Source organism: Somniosus microcephalus, chromosome 5 (assembly GCF_052327205.1).
Source record: "Somniosus microcephalus isolate GS21.2 chromosome 5, FLI_Smic_1.0, whole genome shotgun sequence".
NCBI lineage: Eukaryota > Metazoa > Chordata > Chondrichthyes > Squaliformes > Somniosidae > Somniosus > Somniosus microcephalus.
In genome coordinates, this window is record NC_140991.1 from 129,812,026 (window position 1) to 129,832,952 (window position 20,927).

A 20,927-nucleotide genomic window follows, 5' to 3' on the forward strand; every position below is an offset into this window, starting at 1 on the left:
GTACCAACAAGGTCTGCTTTATTTTTCTAACTATATTTGATACTTTATTTTGGCACAAGGAAGGTGTCCAGAAGAATGTTGATTTCCTTAAACCCATTTCGACTCTAATTTCTCTCCACGGATGTTGCCTGGCCTGCTGAGTTTTTCCAGCATTTTCTGTTGTTATTTCAGATTTCCAGCACCTGCAGTATTTTGCTATCTCACTTACCAATCCAGTTCAAATGAAGAAATGATTTTCCTTAAAACAGTACTCAGTCAAGTTTAACCTATAGCTAAAACATTCCACATGTTGGGAAGTATATACCATCTTGTAATTGGAAACTTATTATTTCGGACATTTTATTTTGGCTCCTTGATGAATAGAAAAGGTTTTTAGATCGTTGGCTTAATAAAATATTAGCTCCACCACCATTATTTTTCCCCATAGGTAAGCAGTTTTTCTTTTTGATTTCTGAATTTTTGACTTCGTTTCCTTGACTTTTTCCCCTCGTTTCCTACAGGGTTTTCTGGAAGTATCTTGCGATATGGGAGATTTTCTGCTTACACAGTTAATGGTGCTTGGTCTCCCTGGCTACCATGGACACAGTGTAGCAGAGACTGCAGCCGAGGAATTCGAAGTCGTAAACGAATGTGCAATAACCCTGAGGCAAGGAACGGAGGGCTTCCCTGTCTAGGACAATCACTGGAATATCAGGAGTGTAATATCATGCCTTGTCCAGGTACAGTAGTCAGGACTTTGAACTGCAATCAGAGTAAAGCTGCTGTTTGTAAATAAATTGAACATATCTGGTCTTACCGGTATATAATAAAGATCATTCTTTCTTGCACATTATACATGGAGAGAGGAGGGAAAGTGAGGAAAAGAAACATACATATCTCGGCACCACCAGATGTTAGTATGAATTGATCTTGATCTTTCTTTCTATTTCTGACAGCCTGGAGTAGCCAAAGACAGTATTCGAGACAGAGTGTACATTCCCTACAGCCTCCTCCAACATCCTAAGAGGTCGTACTCATTTTATCCACCTTAGAAGGATGATGGGCTAAGTGAACCCTGCTGGGATTCAAACCCAGGGCTCTTGGCCCTAATCCAACATGCAATCAATTGAACTACTTCTGCTCATATTATACAAAAGTAGATTTATCATGTTGGTCAGTGTATTGCCTATTATTGAAACAGTTAATAAATCCAAATAGCAGATAGTTTTGGGGCTATTGAGGTGTCCTTTGTAGAAGACAGTGAAGCTTCTAAAGCTTGTGTTTAGTTACATCGAATAGCTTGGGCCAGTAAAAGGTACTGGATATCATAATTCAAATCCTACAAGTTGCAAAGGCTGTAATATTTATTGGGTGACCCATTGTCCTTTTAAAAACAAAAGTCCCTACCGTATCTATTTTTATGCAGCAAAGGTTTCTTTACTTTGTATAAGAGGGGAAATAATTTGTTTATTATGACTGAGGTATCTATCACTTCTCCCTTGTCTTAAAATGGTCTGTAGTTAGCTAGCTATTCTACGCTGTCTTATCTAAAATCCAAGAAATATGTTCCTAGCCAATGAAGTCTGTTTATAAGAGAAACTTATCATTACTGGACTTTTTTCAATGACAGATTTTAAAGACTCATGAATTGGCATGAAACAAAGGGTAATAAGGTGGAACTTAGATGGTTGCCAGTTGAATTCATGAAAAATAAAAGCAATCTCCAAGGGGGGAATTTTAACCTAAAAAAATGGGTGGGTTGGGAGCGTGGGGGTTGTTAAAGTGTTATTTTTTTATTCGTTTATGGGATGTGGGCATCGCTGGCAAGGCCAGCATTTATTGCCCATCCTTAGTTGCCCTTGAGAAGGTGGTGGTGAGCTGCCTTCTTGAACCGTTGCAGTCGGCGTGGTGAATGTACTCCCACAGTGCTGTTAGAGAGGGAGTTCCAGGATTTTGACCCAGAAATGAAGGAGGATCGGCGATATACTTCTAAGTCAGGATGGTGTGTGACTTGGAGGGGAGCTTGGAGGTGGTGGTGTTCCCATGCGGCTGCTGCCCTCGCCCTTCCAGGTGGAAGAGGTCGCGGGTTTGGGAGGTGCTGCCAAAGAAGCCTTGGCGAGTTGCTGCAGTGGTACACACTGCAGCCACAGTACGCCGGTGGTGGAGGGAGTGAATGTTTAAGGTGGTGGATGTGGTGCCAATCTAGCGGGCTGCTTTGTCCTGGATGGTGTCGAGATTCTTGAGTGTTGTTGGAGCTGCACTCATTCAGGCAAGTGGAGAGTATTCCATCATATTCCTTACTTGTGCCTTGTAGATGGTGGAAAGGCTTTGGGGAGTCAGGAGGTGAGAAACTCGCCGCAAAATACCTAGCCTCTGACCTGCTCTTGTTGCCACAGTATTTATGTGGCTGGTCCAGTTAAGTTTCTGGCCTATGGTGACCCCCAGGATGTTGATGGTGGGGGATTCGTTTGATAGTAATACTGTTGAATGTCAAGGGGTGGTGGTTAGACTCTCGCTTGTTGGAGATAGTCATTGCCTGGCACTTCTGTGGCGCAAATGTTACCTGCCACTTATCAGCCCAAGCCTGAATGTTGTCCAGGTCTTGGTGCATGTGGGCATGGACTGCTTCATTATCTGAGGAGCTGTGACTAGCGCTGAACACTGTGCAGTCATCAGCGAACATCCCCATTTCTGACCTTATGTTGGAGGGAAAATCATTGATGAAGCAGCTGAAGATGGTTGGGCCTCGGACACTGCCCTGAGGAACTCCTGCAGCGATGTCCTGGGGCTGTGACGATTGACCTTCAACCACCACAACCATCTTCCTTAGTGCTAGGTATGGCTCCAGCCAGTGAAGAGTTTCCCCCCCCGATTCCCATTGACTTCAGTTTTACTAGGGCTCCTTGATGCCACACTCGGTCTAGTGCTGCCTTGATGTCCAGGGCAGTTACTCTCATCTCACCTCTGTAATTCAGCTCCTTTGTCCATGTTTGGACCAAGGCTGTAATCTGTAATGAGGTCGGGAGCTAAGTGGTCTTGGCGGAACCCAAAATGGGCATCCGTGAGCAGGTAATTGGTAAGTAAGTGCCACCTGATAGCACTGTCGATGACACCTTCCATCACTTCGCTGATGATTGAGAGTAGACTGATGGGGCAGTAATTGGTCGGGTTGGATTTGTCCTGCTTTTTTTGGACAGGACATACCTGGGCAGTTTTCCACATTGTCGGATTGTGGTGATTATTCTTTATGTTTAGTAAGAAGTATTGTGATTGGTTGTTGTTTCCTGCCTTGGAATATATGCTGTAATCTCATTGGTAGTTGATGTCATGTGATTTGTGGTGGCCATCTTAAATTCAGTTCTTTCCAGCCTTTAGTTGGGACTGGGTGTTGAAAGATGTGCTACAGGATTTTTAAGTTAATAAAGCCTAGATTAGAAAGGCAAATCTATTCTTTATTTCAATTTATTAACTTTATGTCAGAATGGAGCGATATCTTCAACCAGAACGATTCAATGCTGACCCTAATTCTGCAGGTGTGGATGATAAATGGAAACACTAGTATTGTACATTTAAAAACTTTTTGGGCGTGTTGGAGCAAGAGTCTTTAAATAAGCTGAATATGCTGATCAACTACATTGCTCCGGATGTGTATAAGTATATTTTGGACTGTAAAACTTACGAAGTGGCTATTTCTACATTGGAAAAGATTTTTGTTAAACCAAAGAATGAGGTATTTGCACGTCACCTTCTATCTGCCCGTAGGCAGCAGGTGGGAGAATCTTTGAATACTTATTTACAAGCACTTCGGTGCCTTAGTGTTAACTGTAATTATAAGGCCATGACGGCTGAAGAATATAAGGAAGAATCGGTACGGGATGCTTTTATTAATGGATTACTGTCTAGATCAATTTGTCAGCGGTTGTTAGAAAATAAGACTTTGGATCTTAAGAGTGCTTTTGAGCAAGCTTCTACATTGGATGTGGCTCAGAGAAGTTCGGATTCTTATGCTCTTTTTAATCGGCCTGTGACTGTGGTTTCGGCAGTTCCGGATGTAAAGGAATTATGTGGACTTAATAGGAGTGGTTTACTAGATTCTGAAACAGTTTCTACTTCAGCGGCTGTTGCCTCTAGGATTCAGAAGTGTTATTTTTGTGGGAACGTCCGGCACCCTCGTCTGAAGTGTCCTGCTCGGGAGGCTGTGTGTAGTAAATGCGGCAAGAGAGGTCATTATGCACGTGTGTGTAAATCATCAGGTTCAATTACCTCCTCTGTGACTATTCAGCCTTTAGATAGGGCGTTTATTGCATCAATTTCTGCTGCATTTGCTCATGGCCTAAACAAAGCTATAGTTACGGCCCAAGTTAATGGGTTGGAAGTGAAGGCCCTTATAGATACGGGCAGTACCGAGAGTTTTATAAGTCTTCAGTTTGCAAAGGAGAAGCATTTGAAAATTTCGCCTGTTTCCTATCAGGTGTGTATGGCTCAGACGACTCTCACTTCACAAGTAGCTGGTTGTTGCCTTGTGAAATTGATTCTTCTAGGTAATACGTATACTGATATACGCCTATCTGTTTTGCCTAATCTCTGTGCGGATACTTTGATTGGTCATGATGTGCTTCAGTTACACGAGTCTCTCAGTCTTTCATTTGGAGGGACTAAGCCACCTTTATCTATTTGTGGATTAACCTCTTTATCCATTTCTCCATTATCACTTTTTTCCAATTTGATGCCGGATTGTAAGCCAATTGCTACCAAGTCAAGAAGGTATAGCAGTCAGGATAGAGAATTTATTAATTCTGAAGTTCAACGTCTCTTATTGGAAGGAATCATTGAACCTAGTTGTTCGCCTTGGCGGGCACAGGTAGTTGTCACGACTAACGAGAGACATAAGAAACGAATGGTGATAGACTATTCCCAAACTATTAATAGGTATACTCAATTAGATGCGTACCCTTTGCCTAAGATTGATGAGCTTATCAATAAAGTATCTCAGTATAAGGTTTTTAGCACTATTGACCTAAAGAGTGCTTATCATCAGATTCCTATTGTTAAGAAGGATCAACCATATACGGCCTTTGAGGCTGGTGGAAAGCTGTATCAGTTTTGCCGAATACCATTTGGTGTTACTAATGGTGTTGCTTGTTTTCAACGGGCAATGGATGCTTTTATAAGTGATAACTCTCTCTCTGACACCTTTTCATACTTAGATGACATCACGGTGTGTGGCAAATCAAGGGTGGAGCATGATTCTAATTTAGAAAGATTCCTTCAAGCTGCGGAAAAAGTTGGTTTAACTTTCAGTAAAGAGAAGTGTACCTTTTCGACCACTGAGGTAAATCTACTGGGGTACATTATCTCGGGAAACAAGATTAAACCAGACCCAGAACGTCTGCGACCATTGATTGATTTACCTTGTCCTACTAATTCTAAGGCTTTGCAACGAGTTGTTGGACTGTTTTCTTACTATTCTAATTGGATTGCAAATTTTTCACAGAAGATCCGGCCTCTTATTCGGGTTACGACATATCCTCTATCATGGGAGGCCAGGACGTGTTTTGATAATTTTAAAAAGGATATCCTTGGAGCAGTTGTGCATTCTATTGATGAGCAGGTTCCTTTTGTGATTGAGACGGACGCTTCTGATTTTGCAATTGGGGCTACTCTGAACCAAAATGGAAGACCTGTGGCCTTTTTCTCACGTACCTTGAACAATAGTGAAAAATGGCATTCTTCAATAGAGAAAGAGGCGTATGCAATAGTAGAAGCACTGCGTAAATGGAGACATTATTTATCGGGGCGACATTTTACGTTGGTAACTGATCAAAAGTCTGTGTCCTTTATGTTTGATGTCAAACATTTTGGAAAGATTAAGAATGATAAAATAATGAGGTGGAGGATTGAGTTGGCATGTTACCATTTTGATATAGTTTATCGTCCGGGGAAGGATAATGTTGCTGCTGATGCGCTGTCGAGGGCTTATTGTTCTGTGATTCACGGAGATACGCTTATTAATCTTCACAATGCCTTATGCCATCCTGGGGTTACGAGGATGATACACTTCGTACGCAGTAAGAATTTGCCCTTTTCAGTTGAAGACGTCAAGCGGATGACTTCATCATGTTCTATCTGTGCTCGGTGTAAACCAAATTTCTTTAAGCCTCAACAAGCTCATCTTATAAAGGCTACTTCTCCTTTTGAACGTTTGAGTGTCGATTTTAAGGGGCCTCTTCCTTCAACTACTCAAAACCGATATATATTTACTGTTGTGGATGAGTTTTCAAGGTTCCCTTTTGCTTTTCCTTGCGCAGATGTATCAGCTGCTACAGTTATCAAATGTCTGACTCAACTTTTTGTCATCTTTGGGATGCCTGCGTATATCCATTCGGATCAGGGAAGTTCTTTTATGTCTTCCCAGTTGAAGGAATACCTTCAGAGTCGGGGAATTTCTACTAGCAGAACTATCCCGTATAATCCCCAGGGTAATGGACAGTGCGAACGATACAATGGGGTGATCTGGAAGGCAGTTATGTTGGCTTTGACATCCCGGAACCTTAAGAATACACAGTGGGAAATGGTACTGCCTGATGCCCTGCATTCCATTAGATCATTGCTTTCAACGGCTACTAATGTGACCCCCCATGAAAGGCTCTTTAACTATCCGCGGAGATCTACTACGGGATAGTCGGTACCTTCATGGCTTACTATGCAGGGACCTGTGCTGCTTCGACGCCATGTTAGATTGTCAAAATATGATCCTTTAGTGGAGGAGGTGGAGCTGTTGGAGGCAAATTCCCAATATGCTCATATTCGATTCCAAGATGGGAAAGAAAGTACCGTTTCAATTAAAGACTTGGCTCCTTGTGGTGGCCAGCCCTCTTCTGAGGATATTAACAATAGTCATGATTCAGATAATGTGGATGCTGTTACAGATACTACGAATATTTCCAATCCGACCGCAGATAATTATACTTCTATTAGTCAGCCCTCGATGGATGTTCATGACCGTCCCAGTTTACCTCCTGATGGGATTTCTAATCCGGAAACCGTTGAAAATCGGGATATGGATAGCCTTCCTGCAGAAGATACTTCTGTGTCTCCTGGTGTGGGAGGGCAAGGAATTTCACCAAGGTTAAGAAGGTCGACACGAACAAGATATCCGGTCGACCGATTGAAAATGGACTTTTAAATTGATAGTAATGTTTTTAAATTTGTTGAAATATTATATTATATTGTTTTAGTTGAGAGATACTTAATACTTATGTGCAATGTTACTATTTGTTGTTGCTCACTTAGTATTGTGTCATGTTGAATAGTTTTATTTTCTCTGTGCATAGTTTTAGTTGTAAATAATTAATTATAAATTGTAAAGGTTATTTAGGTTGGAGTATATTTTAAAAGGAGGGGTGAATGTGGTGATTATTCTTTATGTTTAGTAAGAAGTATTGTGATTGGTTGTTGTTTCCTGCCTTGGGATATATGCTGTAATCTCATTGGTAGTTGATGTCATGTGATTTATGGTGGCCATCTTAAATTCAGTTCTTTCCAGCCTTTAGTTGGGACTGGGTGTTGAAAGATGTGCTACAGGATTTTTAAGTTAATAAAGCCTAGATTAGAAAGGCAAATCTATTCTTTATTTCACGGATAGATGCCAGTGTTGTAGCTGTACTGGAACAGCTTGGCCAGGGGCGTGGCTAGTTCTGGAGCACAGTCTTCAGCACGATAGCCGGGATGTTGTCGGGGCTCAAAGCCTTTGCTGTATCCAGTGCGCTCAGCCTTTTCATGATAACACGTGGAGTGAATCGAATTGGCTGAAGACTGGCTTCTGTGATGGTGGTGACCTCAGGAGTAGGCCACTATGGACCAGCCACTCGGCACTTCTGGCTGAAGATGGTTGCAAACGCTCCAGCCTTGTCTTTTGCACTCACGTGCTGGGCTCCACCATCATTGAGGATGGGGATATTCATGGAGCCTCCTCCTCCCGTCAGTTGTTTAATGGTCCACCACCATTCACGACTGGATGTAGCAGGACTGCAGAGCTTTGATCTGATCTGTTGATTGTGGGATCGCTTAGCTCTGCCTATAACATGCTGCTTCTACTTTTTAGCATTCATGTAGTCCAATATTGCAGCTTCCCCAGGTTGGCACCTCATTTTTAGGTACGCCTGGTGCTGCTCCTGGCATGCTCTTCTACACTCCTTATTGAACCAGGGTTGGTCCCCTGGCTTGATGGTAATGGTAGAGTGAGGGATATGCCGGGCTATGAGGTTACAGATTGTGGTGGAATACAATTCTGCTCCTGCTGATGGTCCACCACGCCTCATGGATACCCAGTTTTGAGCTGCTAGATCTGTTCTGAATCTATCCCAATTAGCACGGTGGTAGTGCCATACAACATAATGGAGGGTGTCCTCAGTGTGAAGACGGGACTGCGTCTCCACAATAAAAATATGAATCCCAACCTGAACCCACCCACTTCCGGTTTTGACGGGGTGGGCCACTGCCAGGAGACGGGCAAGCTATTTAAATATTATAATGAGGCTGGAAGCCTCTTTAACCTCCATTTTATGTTTAACTGTAGCTGATCGGGTTTTGCAAACCTCGTAAAACTCGCCAGCTACAGCAAGGCAAGGCGATGACTCATCCAGGAAGTAAGCACCTTTATACCGACCTCCTGCATCCAGGGTCCCTGCCTAACCCACCCCCCACGAGGCCTCCGATTGCCTTCCTGGGCTCCCCTTGCCTCACCAATGATCCTCAGTCCGGCCCCGTTCCTCACTCCCCCCCACCGATGATCCTCAGTCCGGCCGTGTTCCTCACTCCCCCCCACCGATGATCCTCAGTCCGGCCCCGTTCCTCACTCTCCACCAATGATCCTCAGTCCGGCCCCGTTCCTCACTCTCCACCAATGATCCTCAGTCTGGCCCCGTTCCTCACTCCCCCCCACCGATGATCCTCAGTCCGGCCCCGTTCCTCACTCTCCACCAATGATCCTCAGTCCGGCCCCGTTCCTCACTCTCTCCCACCGATGATCCTCAGTCCGGCCCCGTTCCTCACTCCCCCCCACCGATGATCCTCAGTCCGGCCCCGTTCCTCACTCCCCCCCACCGATGATCCTCAGTCCGGCCCCGTTCCTCACTCTCCACCAATGATCCTCAGTCCGGCCCCGTTCCTCACTCCCCCCCACCGATGATCCTCAGTCCGGCCCCGTTCCTCACTCCCCCCCACCGATGATCCTCAGTCCGGCCCCGTTCCTCACTCCCCCCCACCGATGATCCTCAGTCCGGCCCCGTTCCTCACTCTCTCCCACCGATGATCCTCAGTCCGGCCCCGTTCCTCTCTCCCCCACCGATGATCCTCAGTCCAGCCCCGTTCCTCACTCTCCACCGATGATCCTCAGTCCGGCCCCGTTCCTCTCTCCCCCACCAGTGATCCTCAGTCCGGCCCCATTCCTCACTCTCCACCGATGATCCTCAGTCCGGCCCCGTTCCTCTCTCCCCCACCGATAATCCTCAGTCCGGCCCCGTTCCTCTCTCCCCCACCGATGATCCTCAGTCCGGCCCCGTTCCTCACTCTCCACCAATGATCCTCAGTCCGGCCCCGTTCCTCTCTCCCCCACCGATGATCCTCAGTCCGGCCCCATTCCTCACTCTCCACCGATGATCCTCAGTCCGGCCCCGTTCCTCTCTCCCCCACCGATGATCCTTAGTCCGGCCCCGTTCCTCTCTCCTCCACTGATGATCCTTAGTCCGGCTCCGTTCCTCACTCTCCACTAATGATCCTCAGTCCGGCCCCGTTCCTCTCTCCCCCACCGATGATCCTCAGTCCGGCCCCGTTCCTCACTCTCCCCCACCGATGATCCTCAGTCCGGCCCCATTCCTCACTCTCCCCCACCGATGATCCTCAGTCCGGCCCCATTCCTCACTCTCTCCCACCGATGATCCTCAGTCCGGCCCCGTTCCTCTCTCTCCCACCGATGATCCTCAGTCCGGCCCCGTTCCTCTCTCTCCCACCGATGATCCTCAGTCCGGCCCCGTTCCTCTCTCTCCCACCGATGATCCTCAGTCCGGCCCCGTTCCTCTCTCCTCCACTGATGATCCTTAGTCCGGCCCCGTTCCTCTCTCTCCCACCGATGATCCTTAGTCCGGCCCCGTTCCTCACTCTCTCCCACCGATGATCCTCAGTCCGGCCCCGTTCCTCTCTCTCCCACCGATGATCCTCAGTCCGGCTCCGTTCCTCTCTCCTCCACCGATGATCCTCAGTCCGGCCCCGTTCCTCACTCTCCTCCACCGATGATCCTCAGTCCGGCCCCGTTCCTCTCTCTCCCACCGATGATCCTCAGTCCGGCCCCGTTCCTCACTCTCCTCCACCGATGATCCTCAGTCCGGCCCCGTTCCTCTCTCTCCCACCGATGATCCTCAGTCCGGCCCCGTTCCTCACTCTCTCCCACCGATGATCCTCAGTCCGGCCCCGTTCCTCTCTCCTCCACCGATGATCCTCAGTCCGGCCCCGTTCCTCTCTCCTCCACTGATGATCCTTAGTCCGGCCCCGTTCCTCTCTCCTCCACCGATGATCCTCAGTCCGGCCCCGTTCCTCTCTCTCCCACCGATGATCCTCAGTCCGGCCCCGTTCCTCACTCTCCCACCGATGATCCTCAGTCCGGCCCCATTCCTCACTCTCCCCCACCAATGATCCTCAGTCCGGCTCCGTTCCTCTCTCCCACCGATGATCCTCAGTCCGGCCCCGTTCCTCTCTCTCCCACCGATGATCCTCAGTCCGGCCCCGTTCCTCTCTCTCCACCGATGATCCTCAGTCCGGCCCCGTTCCTCTCTCCCCCACCGATGATCCTCAGTCCGGCCCCGTTCCTCTCTCTCTCCCACCGATGATCCTCAGTCCGGCCCCGTTCCTCTCTCTCTCCCACCGATGATCCTCAGTCCGGCCCCGTTCCTCTCTCTCCCACCGAAGATCCTCAGTCCGGCCCCGTTCCTCACTCTCTCCCACCGATGATCCTCAGTCCGGCCCCGTTCCTCTCTCTCCCACCGATGATCCTCAGTCCGGCCCCGTTCCTCACTCTCCCACCGATGATCCTCAGTCCGGCCCCGTTCCTCTCTCCTCCACTGATGATCCTCAGTCCGGCCCCGTTCCTCTCTCCCCCACCGATGATCCTCAGTCCGGCCCCGTTCCTCTCTCTCCCACCGATGATCCTCAGTCCGGCCCCGTTCCTCTCTCCTCCACCGATGATCCTCAGTCCGGCCCCGTTCCTCTCTCTCCCACTGATGATCCTCAGTCCGGCCCCGTTCCTCTCTCTCCCACCGATGATCCTCAGTCCGGCCCCGTTCCTCTCTCCTCCACCGATGATCCTCAGTCCGGCCCCGTTCCTCTCTCCTCCACCGATGATCCTCAGTCCGGCCCCGTTCCTCTCTCCTCCACCGATGATCCTCAGTCCGGCCCCGTTCCTCTCTCCTCCACCGATGATCCTCAGTCCGGCCCCGTTCCTCTCTCCTCCACCGATGATCCTCAGTCCGGCCCCGTTCCTCTCTCCTCCACTGATGATCCTTAGTCCGGCCCCGTTCCTCTCTCCTCCACCGATGATCCTCAGTCCGGCCCCGTTCCTCACTCTCTCCCACCGATGATCCTCAGTCCGGCCCCGTTCCTCACTCTCCCACCGGTGATCCTCAGTCCGGCCCCGTTCCTCACTCTCTCCCACCGGTGATCCTCAGTCCGGCCCCGTTCCTCTCTCCCCCACCGATGATCCTCAGTCCGGCCCCGTTCCTCTCTCCTCCACTGATGATCCTTAGTCCGGCCCCGTTCCTCTCTCCCCCACCGATGATCCTCAGTCCGGCCCCGTTCCTCTCTCCTCCACTGATGATCCTTAGTCCGGCCCCGTTCCTCTCTCCTCCACCGATGATCCTCAGTCCGGCCCCGTTCCTCACTCTCCCCCACCGGTGATCCTCAGTCCGGCCCCGTTCCTCTCTCCCCCACCGATGATCCTCAGTCCGGCCCCGTTCCTCACTCTCTCCCACCGATGATCCTCAGTCCGGCCCCGTTCCTCTCTCCCCCACCGATGATCCTCAGTCCGGCCCCGTTCCTCTCTCCCCCACCGATGATCCTCAGTCCGGCCCCGTTCCTCACTCTCCCACCGATGATTCTCAGTCCGGCCCCGTTCCTCTCTCTCTCCCACCAATGATCCTCAGTCCGGCCCCGTTCCTCACTCCCCCCCACCGATGATCCTCAGTCCGGCCCCGTTCCTCACTCCCCCCCACCGATGATCCTCAGTCCGGCCCCGTTCCTCTCTCGCCCCCACCGATGATCCTCAGTCCGGCCCCGTTCCTCACTCTCCCACCGATGATCCTCAGTCCGGCCCCGTTCCTCTCCCCCCCACCGATGATCCTCAGTCCGGCCCCGTTCCTCTCCCCTCCACCGGTGATCCTCAGTCCGGCCCCGTTCCTCACTCTCCACCGATGATCCTCAGTCCGGCCCCGTTCCTCTCTCCCCTCCACCGGTGATCCTCAGTCCGGCCCCGTTCCTCTCTCGCCCCCACCGATGATCCTCAGTCCGGCCCCGTTCCTCTCCCCTCCACCGGTGATCCTCAGTCCGGCCCCGTTCCTCACTCTCCACCGATGATCCTCAGTCCGGCCCCGTTCCTCTCTCTCCCACCGATGATCCTCAGTCCGGCCCCGTTCCTCACTCTCTCCCACCGATGATCCTCAGTCCGGCCCCGTTCCTCACTCTCCACCGATGATCCTCAGTCCGGCCCCGTTCCTCACTCTCTCCCACCGATGATCCTCAGTCCGGCCCCGTTCCTCACTCTCTCCCACCGATGATCCTTAGTCCGGCCCCGTTCCTCACTCTCTCCCACCAATGATCCTCAGTCCGGCCCCGTTCCTCACTCCCACCAATGATCCTCAGTCCGGCCCCGTTCCTCTCTCGCCCCCACCGATGATCCTCAGTCCGGCCCCGTTCCTCTCCCCTCCACCGGTGATCCTCAGTCCGGCCCCGTTCCTCTCTCTCCCCCACCGATGATCCTCAGTCCGGCCCCGTTCCTCTCCCCTCCACCGGTGATCCTCAGTCCGGCCCCGTTCCTCTCCCCTCCACCGGTGATCCTCAGTCCGGCCCCGTTCCTCTCTCTCCCCCACCGATGATCCTCAGTCCGGCCCCGTTCCTCTCCCCTCCACCGGTGATCCTCAGTCCGGCCCCGTTCCTCACTCTCCCACCGATGATCCTCAGTCCGGCCCCGTTCCTCTCTCTCCCACCGATGATCCTCAGTCCGGCCCCGTTCCTCACTCTCTCCCACCGATGATCTTCAGTCCGGCCCCGTTCCTCTCTCCCCCACCGATGATCCTCAGTCCGGCCCCGTTCCTCACTCTCCCACCGATGATCCTCAGTCCGGCCCCGTTCCTCACTCTCTCCCACCGGTGATCCTCAGTCCGGCCCCGTTCCTCACTCTCCCACCGATGATCCTCAGTCCGGCCCCGTTGCTCACTCTCTCCCACCGATGATCCTCAGTCCGGCCCCGTTCCTCACTCTCTCCCACCGGTGATCCTCAGTCCGGCCCCGTTCCTCACTCTCCCACCGATGATCCTCAGTCCGGCCCCGTTGCTCACTCTCTCCCACCGATGATCCTCAGTCCGGCCCCGTTCCTCTCTCTCCCACCGGTGATCCTCAGTCCGGCCCCGTTCCTCACTCTCCCACCGATGATCCTCAGTCCGGCCCCGTTGCTCACTCTCTCCCACCGGTGATCCTCAGTCCGGCCCCGTTCCTCTCTCTCCCACCGATGATCCTCAGTCCGGCCCCGTTCCTCTCTCTCCCCCACCAATGATCCTCAGTCCGGCCCCGTTCCTCACTCTCCCACCGATGATCCTCAGTCCGGCCCCGTTCCTCACTCTCTCCCACCGATGATCCTCAGTCCGGCCCCATTCCTCACTCTCCCACCGATGATCCTCAGTCCGGCCCCATTCCTCACTCTCCCACCGATGATCCTCAGTCCGGCCCCGTTCCTCACTCTCTCCCACCGATGATCCTCAGTCCGGCCCCGTTCCTCACTCTCTCCCACCGATGATCCTTAGTCCGGCCCCGTTCCTCACTCTCTCCCACCGATGATCCTCAGTCCGGCCCCGTTCCTCTCTCCCCCACCGATGATCCTCAGTCCGGCCCCGTTCCTCACTCTCTCCCACCGATGATCCTCAGTCCGGCCCCGTTCCTCACTCTCCACCAATGATCCTCAGTCCGGCCCCGTTCCTCACTCTCCACCGATGATCCTCAGTCCGGCCCCGTTCCTCTCTCCTCCACCGATGATCCTCAGTCCGGCCCCGTTCCTCACTCTCCCACCGATGATCCTCAGTCCGGCCCTGTTCCTCTCCCCTCCACCGGTGATCCTCAGTCCGGCCCCGTTCCTCTCTCTCTCCCACCGGTGATCCTCAGTCCGGCCCCGTTCCTCTCTCTCTCCCACCGATGATCCTCAGTCCGGCCCCGTTCCTCTCTCTCCCACCGATGATCCTCAGTCCGGCCCCGTTCCTCACTCTCCCACCGATGATCCTCAGTCCGGCCCCGTTCCTCTCTCTCCCACCGATGATCCTTAGTCCGGCCCCGTTCCTCACTCTCCCACCGATGATCCTCAGTCCGGCCCCGTTCCTCACTCTCCCACCGATGATCCTCAGTCCGGCCCCGTTCCTCACTCTCTCCCACCGATGATCCTCAGTCCGGCCCCGTTCCTCACTCTCCCACCGATGATCCTCAGTCCGGCCCCGTTCCTCACTCTCCCACCGATGATCCTCAGTCCGGCCCCGTTCCTCACTCCCCCCCACCGATGATCCTCAGTCCGGCCCCGTTCCTCTCTCTCCCACCAATGATCCTCAGTCCGGCCCCGTTCCTCTCTCCCACCGATGATCCTCAGTCCGGCCCCGTTCCTCACTCTCCACCGATGAGCCTCAGTCCGGCCCCGTTCCTCTCTCTCCCACCAATGATCCTCAGTCCGGCCCCATTCCTCACTCTCTCCCACCGATGATCCTCAGTCCGGCCCCATTCCTCACTCTCTCCCACCGATGATCCTCAGTCCGGCCCCGTTCCTCTCTCTCCCACCGATGATCCTCAGTCCGGCCCCGTTCCTCACTCTCCACCGATGAGCCTCAGTCCGGCTCCGTTCCTCTCTCTCCCACCGATGATCCTCAGTCCGGCCCCGTTCCTCACTCTCTCCCACCAATGATCCTCAGTCCGGCCCCATTCCTCACTCTCTCCCACCGATGATCCTCAGTCCGGCCCCGTTCCTCACTCTCCACCGATGAGCCTCAGTCCGGCTCCGTTCCTCACTCTCCACCACCGATGATCCTCAGTCCGGCTCCGTTCCTCTCTCCTCCCCACCGATGATCCTCAGTCCGGCCCCGTTCCTCACTCTCTCCCACCGATGATCCTCAGTCCGGCCCCGTTCCTCACTCTCTCCCACCGATGATCCTCAGTCCGGCCCCGTTCCTCACTCTCCACCGATGATCCTCAGTCCGGCCCCGTTCCTCACTCTCTCCCACCAGTGATCCTCAGTCCGGCCCCGTTCCTCGCTCGCCCCCACCAGTGATTCTCAGGCCAGCTCCGTTCCTCTCTCCTCCACCGATGATCCTCAGTCCGGCCCCGTTCCTCTCTCACCCCCACCAGTGATCCTCAGTCCGGCCCCGTTCCTGTCTCTCCCACCGATGATCCTCAGTCCGGCTCCGTTCCTCTCTCACCCCCACCAGTGATTCTCAGTCCAGCTCCGTTCCTGTCTCTCCCCGCCACGATGATCCTCAGGTTGACCCCGTTCCTCTCTCACCCCCACCAGTGATCCTCAGTCTGGCTCCATTCCTCGCTCGCCCCCACCAGTGATTCTCAGGCCAGCTCCGTTCCTCTCTCCCCCACCAATGATCCTCAGGCCGGCCCCAATGCTTCCCTCACTCACCTCTATCCCCCTACCAATGCTCAGGAGTCCAGCCCTGATCGTCTTGCCCTCCCACCCCTCAATGATCTCTCCCTCACCCCATGCTCAGGAGTCCGGTCCCGATCGTCTCTCCCTCCCATTCACCGATGCTCAGGAGCCTGGCCCTCCCCCCCATGCTCAGGAGTCCGGTCCCGATCGTCCCTCCCTCCCACTCTCCGAGTCTGGCCCCAATCATCTCTACCCCCTCCCCCTCGCTGCTCCTGCTCTGCTCCATTCTTTCCCCCACCCCACGATCCTGCTCCAGCCAACCCGCCCCCCACCCGATCCTTCTCTCCTCTGTGTGGCCTAGTGCCGGAGCCTACTTGCCCGCAGCCAGTCAGCCTCTCCACCTGACTGGCTGTGAGTGGGAAACTAACTTCCCATGCAAATCAGACCCTGCCGTTAAAGTCGGTAGGGCCTGCAGGAAACCCCTTCTCCCAGGTTTCCCGACCACCTCGGAGCCCCCCCACCACCCCACCTTCCCCATTAAAATGCAGCCCCAAGTGTTTTTTTTTGTAAGACATTATAGTAGAATGGAACACAATTTCATTTAATCTGGGTTCAAACTTTGGACCTCCGTGACCTGTATTGCTGAGTCCTACCATGGAGTTGTACTCGTTTAACATGATTTCTTTCATCAGCACTAGCTAATATTGAGGTTTGAGTAAACTGCATCCCAGACGTCACTTAATCTTCAATTTTTGTTTGTATTGCTGCTTTATTTATTCTGTTGATTCAAACAGTATTCTACATCTGCCAGACAATCTGTGAAGAAAATACGCATAGAAATCAGCTCCAGCTCTACTGGAATAATTGAAAAATTATCAGGAACTGAAAAGAAAGCAACATGAAAATAATTTTGCAACCCCAAATTGTGCTGTACTGAGAGCTTCAATGTCAGCGCAGTTGGCTAGTGTTTGAGTAAATGCAAAATCTGCAGCTTGAGTTTCTTTAGTTTGTAGCCTGACATTGCAGCAAAACACTGATGGAGAAAGGACTTTATGTTGTGTATCTGATTTACATATGCATACAGATGGGGTCACTGCTTTGTTTAGATGGCAATTTGTGGTATTCTGGATGAAATGATTATAGCAATTTATATATATGGAAAATTCCTACACGTCAGCTAGCAAGAATGAGTATTTTTCCAGATTTGGTGAGATAAAAACAAGGCATCTTCCTCCCACTTTGCAAGAGTTATACAGTAAATGCCTTTATCCCTCCACTTCTGATCCTTTGTTGTTTCTTTTTATGCATTTTTTCTGCTTTTAAATTTTTGTTGCTCTGTTGCAACCCTCCTCCATCCCACTGAATGTCTCCTTGTATTAAAGGAGCATATTATGCGGTGTTTATATTATGGAGTTGCTTCTGCAGTGTGTTAAGGCTGCTGGCGCTTTGTGCTTTGCCCCGAATACATTGTGGAATGGATTTCAGAGCACCGGTGGCATGCGGCTCTTCGGATGTTGTGATCTCAAATTTAAAGTAATTTTGACTTGTGCATGTGCAGTTGTGATTTTAGATTTTTGGGAACAAAGCTCCCTTGACATTGGGGAAAGGTCTTTACAGGCCTGCAGAGCAGAAATTGCACAGCTGGCTTGTAAAGGTGTCCTGAAAAATGTAGGGTGCCAGGTCCATTTCCATCGACGTCATCTGTGGTGGTTTCCTGCCACCATTTTTTTTGCCTCCATTTGCACAGGGTTAAATCACATCTTAACTGAGTCTCCATGCTGTGGAAGGCACTGGTGCTGCCACATTTATATTACAACACTGACATCAGAGTCAGGCCACCTCCGACAGCAGAACCCTTATATAAATATATATACATAGGATATACAGCACAGAAACTGGCCATTTGGCCCAACCAGTCCATGCCGGCATTTATGCTTTACTCAAGCCTCCTCCTGTCTTTCCTCATCTAAATCTATCAGCATAACCCTCTATTCCCTTCTCCCTCATATACTTATCTAGCCTTCCCTTAAATGCATCCATACTATTCACTTCAACTACTCCCTGTGGTAGCGAGTTCCACATTCTCACCACTCTTTGGATAAAGAAATTTCTTCTGAATTCCCTATTTGATTTCTTGGTGACTATCTTATATTGATGGCCATTGACAAACATTCACTATAAGTCCACTGACTCCCACAGCTACCTGGACTACACTTCCTCCCACCCCGCTTTCTGTAAGGACTCTATTCCATTCTCCCAATTTCTCCGTCTCCGCCGCATCTGCTCTGCCGATGCCACCTTCTATACTAGTGCTTCCAACATGTCTTTTTCCTCAACCGAGGATTCCCCTCTACTGTGGTTGAAATGGCCCTTGACCGTGTCCATTCTATTTCCCGCACTTCTGCTCTCACCCCTTCCCCTCCATCCTGGAACCATGATAGGGTTCCCCTTGTCCTCACCTTTTACCCCACCAGCCTCCACACTCAATGGCTCATCCTCCACCATTTCCGCCACCTCTAGCGTGATCCCACCACCAAACACACCTCCCCCTCACCTCCACTTTCAGCATTCCGAAGGGACTGCTCCCTCCGCGACACCGGTCCACTCCTCTATCACCCCCAACACCCCTTCGTCTGGCACCTTCCCGTGCAAGCGCAGGAGATGCAACACCTGCCCTTTTACCTCCTCCCTTCCCACTGTCCAGGGCCCCAAACACTCCTTCCAGGAGAAACAGCGATTTACTTGTACTTCTTGCAATTTAGTATACTGTATTCGCTGCTCACGATGCGGTCTCCTCTACATTGGGGAGGCCAAACGCAGATTGTGTGACCACTTTGCGGAACACCTCCGTTCAGTCTGTAAGGGTGACCCCGAGCTTCCGGTCCCCTGTCACTTTAATTCTCTGCTCCACTCCCACTTTGACCTCTCTGTTCTCGGCCTCTTACACTGTTCCAATGAAGCTCAATGTAAGCTCGAGGAACAGCACCTCATCTTTCGATTAGGCACTTTACAGCCTTCTGGACTCAACATCGAGTTCAACAATTTCAGACCATAACCTCTGCCCCTATTTTTTTTCTCTCTCTCACATGGCAGCTGTTGATTATTCTGCCATTGCCATTTACACTTCATCTAGAGTCATCTTTTGTTTCTTAACTTGTCCCATTACCATCTCCTTTTGCCTTGCACCATCATCCCTTTTGTCTCTTAATCTCTCCTGCCTTTCATCCTATCACAGACCTTCCCTTTTGTTCTTTCCCCCCTCCCCTCCCCTCCCCCCTCTCCCTACCCCTACACTTGCTTAAAAACCTGTGACATCTCCAACTTTTTCCAGTTTTTTTTTATTCATTGATGGGATGTGGGCGTCGCTGGCTAGGCCTGCATTTAGTGCCCATCCCTAATTGCCCTTGAGAAGATGGTGGTGAGCCGCCTTCTTGAACCGCTGCAGTCCATATTGTGTAGGTACACCCACAATGCTGTTAGGAAGGGAGTTCCAGGATTTTGGCCCAGCGACAGTGAAGGAACGGCGATACAGGCCCAAGTCAGGATGGTGTGTGGCTTGGAGGGGAACTTGTAGGTGGTGATGTTCCCATGCGTCTGCTGCCCTTGTCCTTCTAAGTGGTAGAGGTCACGGGTTTGGAAGGTGCTGTTGAAGGAGCTTTGGTGAGTTGCTGCAGTGCATCTTGTAGATGGTACACACTGCAGCCACAGTGCGCCGGTGGTGGAGGGAGTGAATGTTTAAGGTGGTGGATGGAGTGCCAATCAAGCGGGCTGTTTTATCCTGAATGGTGTCGAGCTTCTTGAGTGTTGTTGGAGCTGCACTCATCCAGGCAAGTGGAGAGTATTCCATCACACTCCTGACTTGTGCCTTGTAGATGGTGGAAAGGCTTTGGGGAGTCAGGAGGTGAGACACTCGCCGCAGAATTCCCAGCCTCTGGCCTGCTCTTGTAGCCACAGTATTTATATGGCTGGTCCAGTTCAGTTTCTGATCAATGGCCATCGACCTGAAATGTTAACTGTTTCTTTTTCCACAGATGCTGCCTGACCTGCTGAGTATTTCCAGCATTTTCTGTTTTTATTTCAGATTTCCAGCATCCGCAGTACTTTGCTTTTGTGTTATATTGATAGTCTCCAGTTTTGCTCTTCCCCACAAGTGGAAACATTCTCTCTGTGTCTACTCTATCAAAACCTTTCATAATTTAAAGACCTCTATTAGGTCACTCCTTAGCCATCTCTTTTCAAGATAAAAGAGCCCCAGCCTGTTAAATCTTTTTTGCACCCTCTCCAGGGCCTCTATATCCTTTTTATAATATGGCAACCTGAATTGTACACAATATAGCAATTGGGGATTCATTTCTTTTGGTTATAGTTAAAAATAATGTTTTTTTGTAAGTGGAAAAGTAATTTAGGCAAATCCAAATAGGTGCATGCACTGTAAATTGTGCCATCCAGATCACCTTATTTTTGACTTCTGGTGACTTTTCTTGGGAATTGAAGACAAGAATGTATAATCATTGCATAAGAAATATTTTGAAAAGTGCCTACTAAATTATTATCTGTTCTTATTTTCAGTGGATGGTGGTTGGTCCTGTTGGTCTTCCTGGTCAAAGTGCTCTGTCACCTGTGGAGGTGGACATTACATGAGGACACGTTCCTGCAACAATCCTGCACCTGCCTACGGTGGAGACATCTGTCTGGGTCTGCACACTGAAGAAGCACTGTGCAACACACAACCCTGTCCAGGTATGGGGGACAGAATAAATACCTCAGCAGAAATAAATGTCAGACCCTTAACTACTCAGTTTGGTACTGAAATTCCCTTGCAATGTTAGCACATTCCTTCAGTCATAAATCATTTGCAAATAATGAGTTTTTTGCAAATTTTTAATGATGACTGCCATGAAATAAATTTAGAGAAATGTGGAGAATTTCATATTGGCCCTGAAATTAGGATCGGGAGCTTGCCGCGCGTGCAAGCCCCCGATGTGCACTCACCCTGCGCGCCGACATCTGAAGCCCGGGCCTGCTCGCGTTTCCTGCCACTGGCCCAGTTCAGATGTCGGCG

General features: G+C 51.0%; 1 protein-coding gene across 1 annotated transcript in view; it reads left to right on the top strand.

The window, feature by feature from the left end:
* The window catches only part of sema5a (sema domain, seven thrombospondin repeats (type 1 and type 1-like), transmembrane domain (TM) and short cytoplasmic domain, (semaphorin) 5A), a 394,308-nt gene that overhangs the window by 352,541 nt on the left and 20,840 nt on the right, over nt 1–20,927 (top strand). The window contains exons 17-18 of the mRNA XM_085988245.1: nt 501–719; nt 20,435–20,605. Coding sequence (XP_085844371.1) covers nt 501–719; nt 20,435–20,605 — 390 coding nt within the window. The remainder of the gene's footprint in view (nt 1–500; nt 720–20,434; nt 20,606–20,927) is intronic.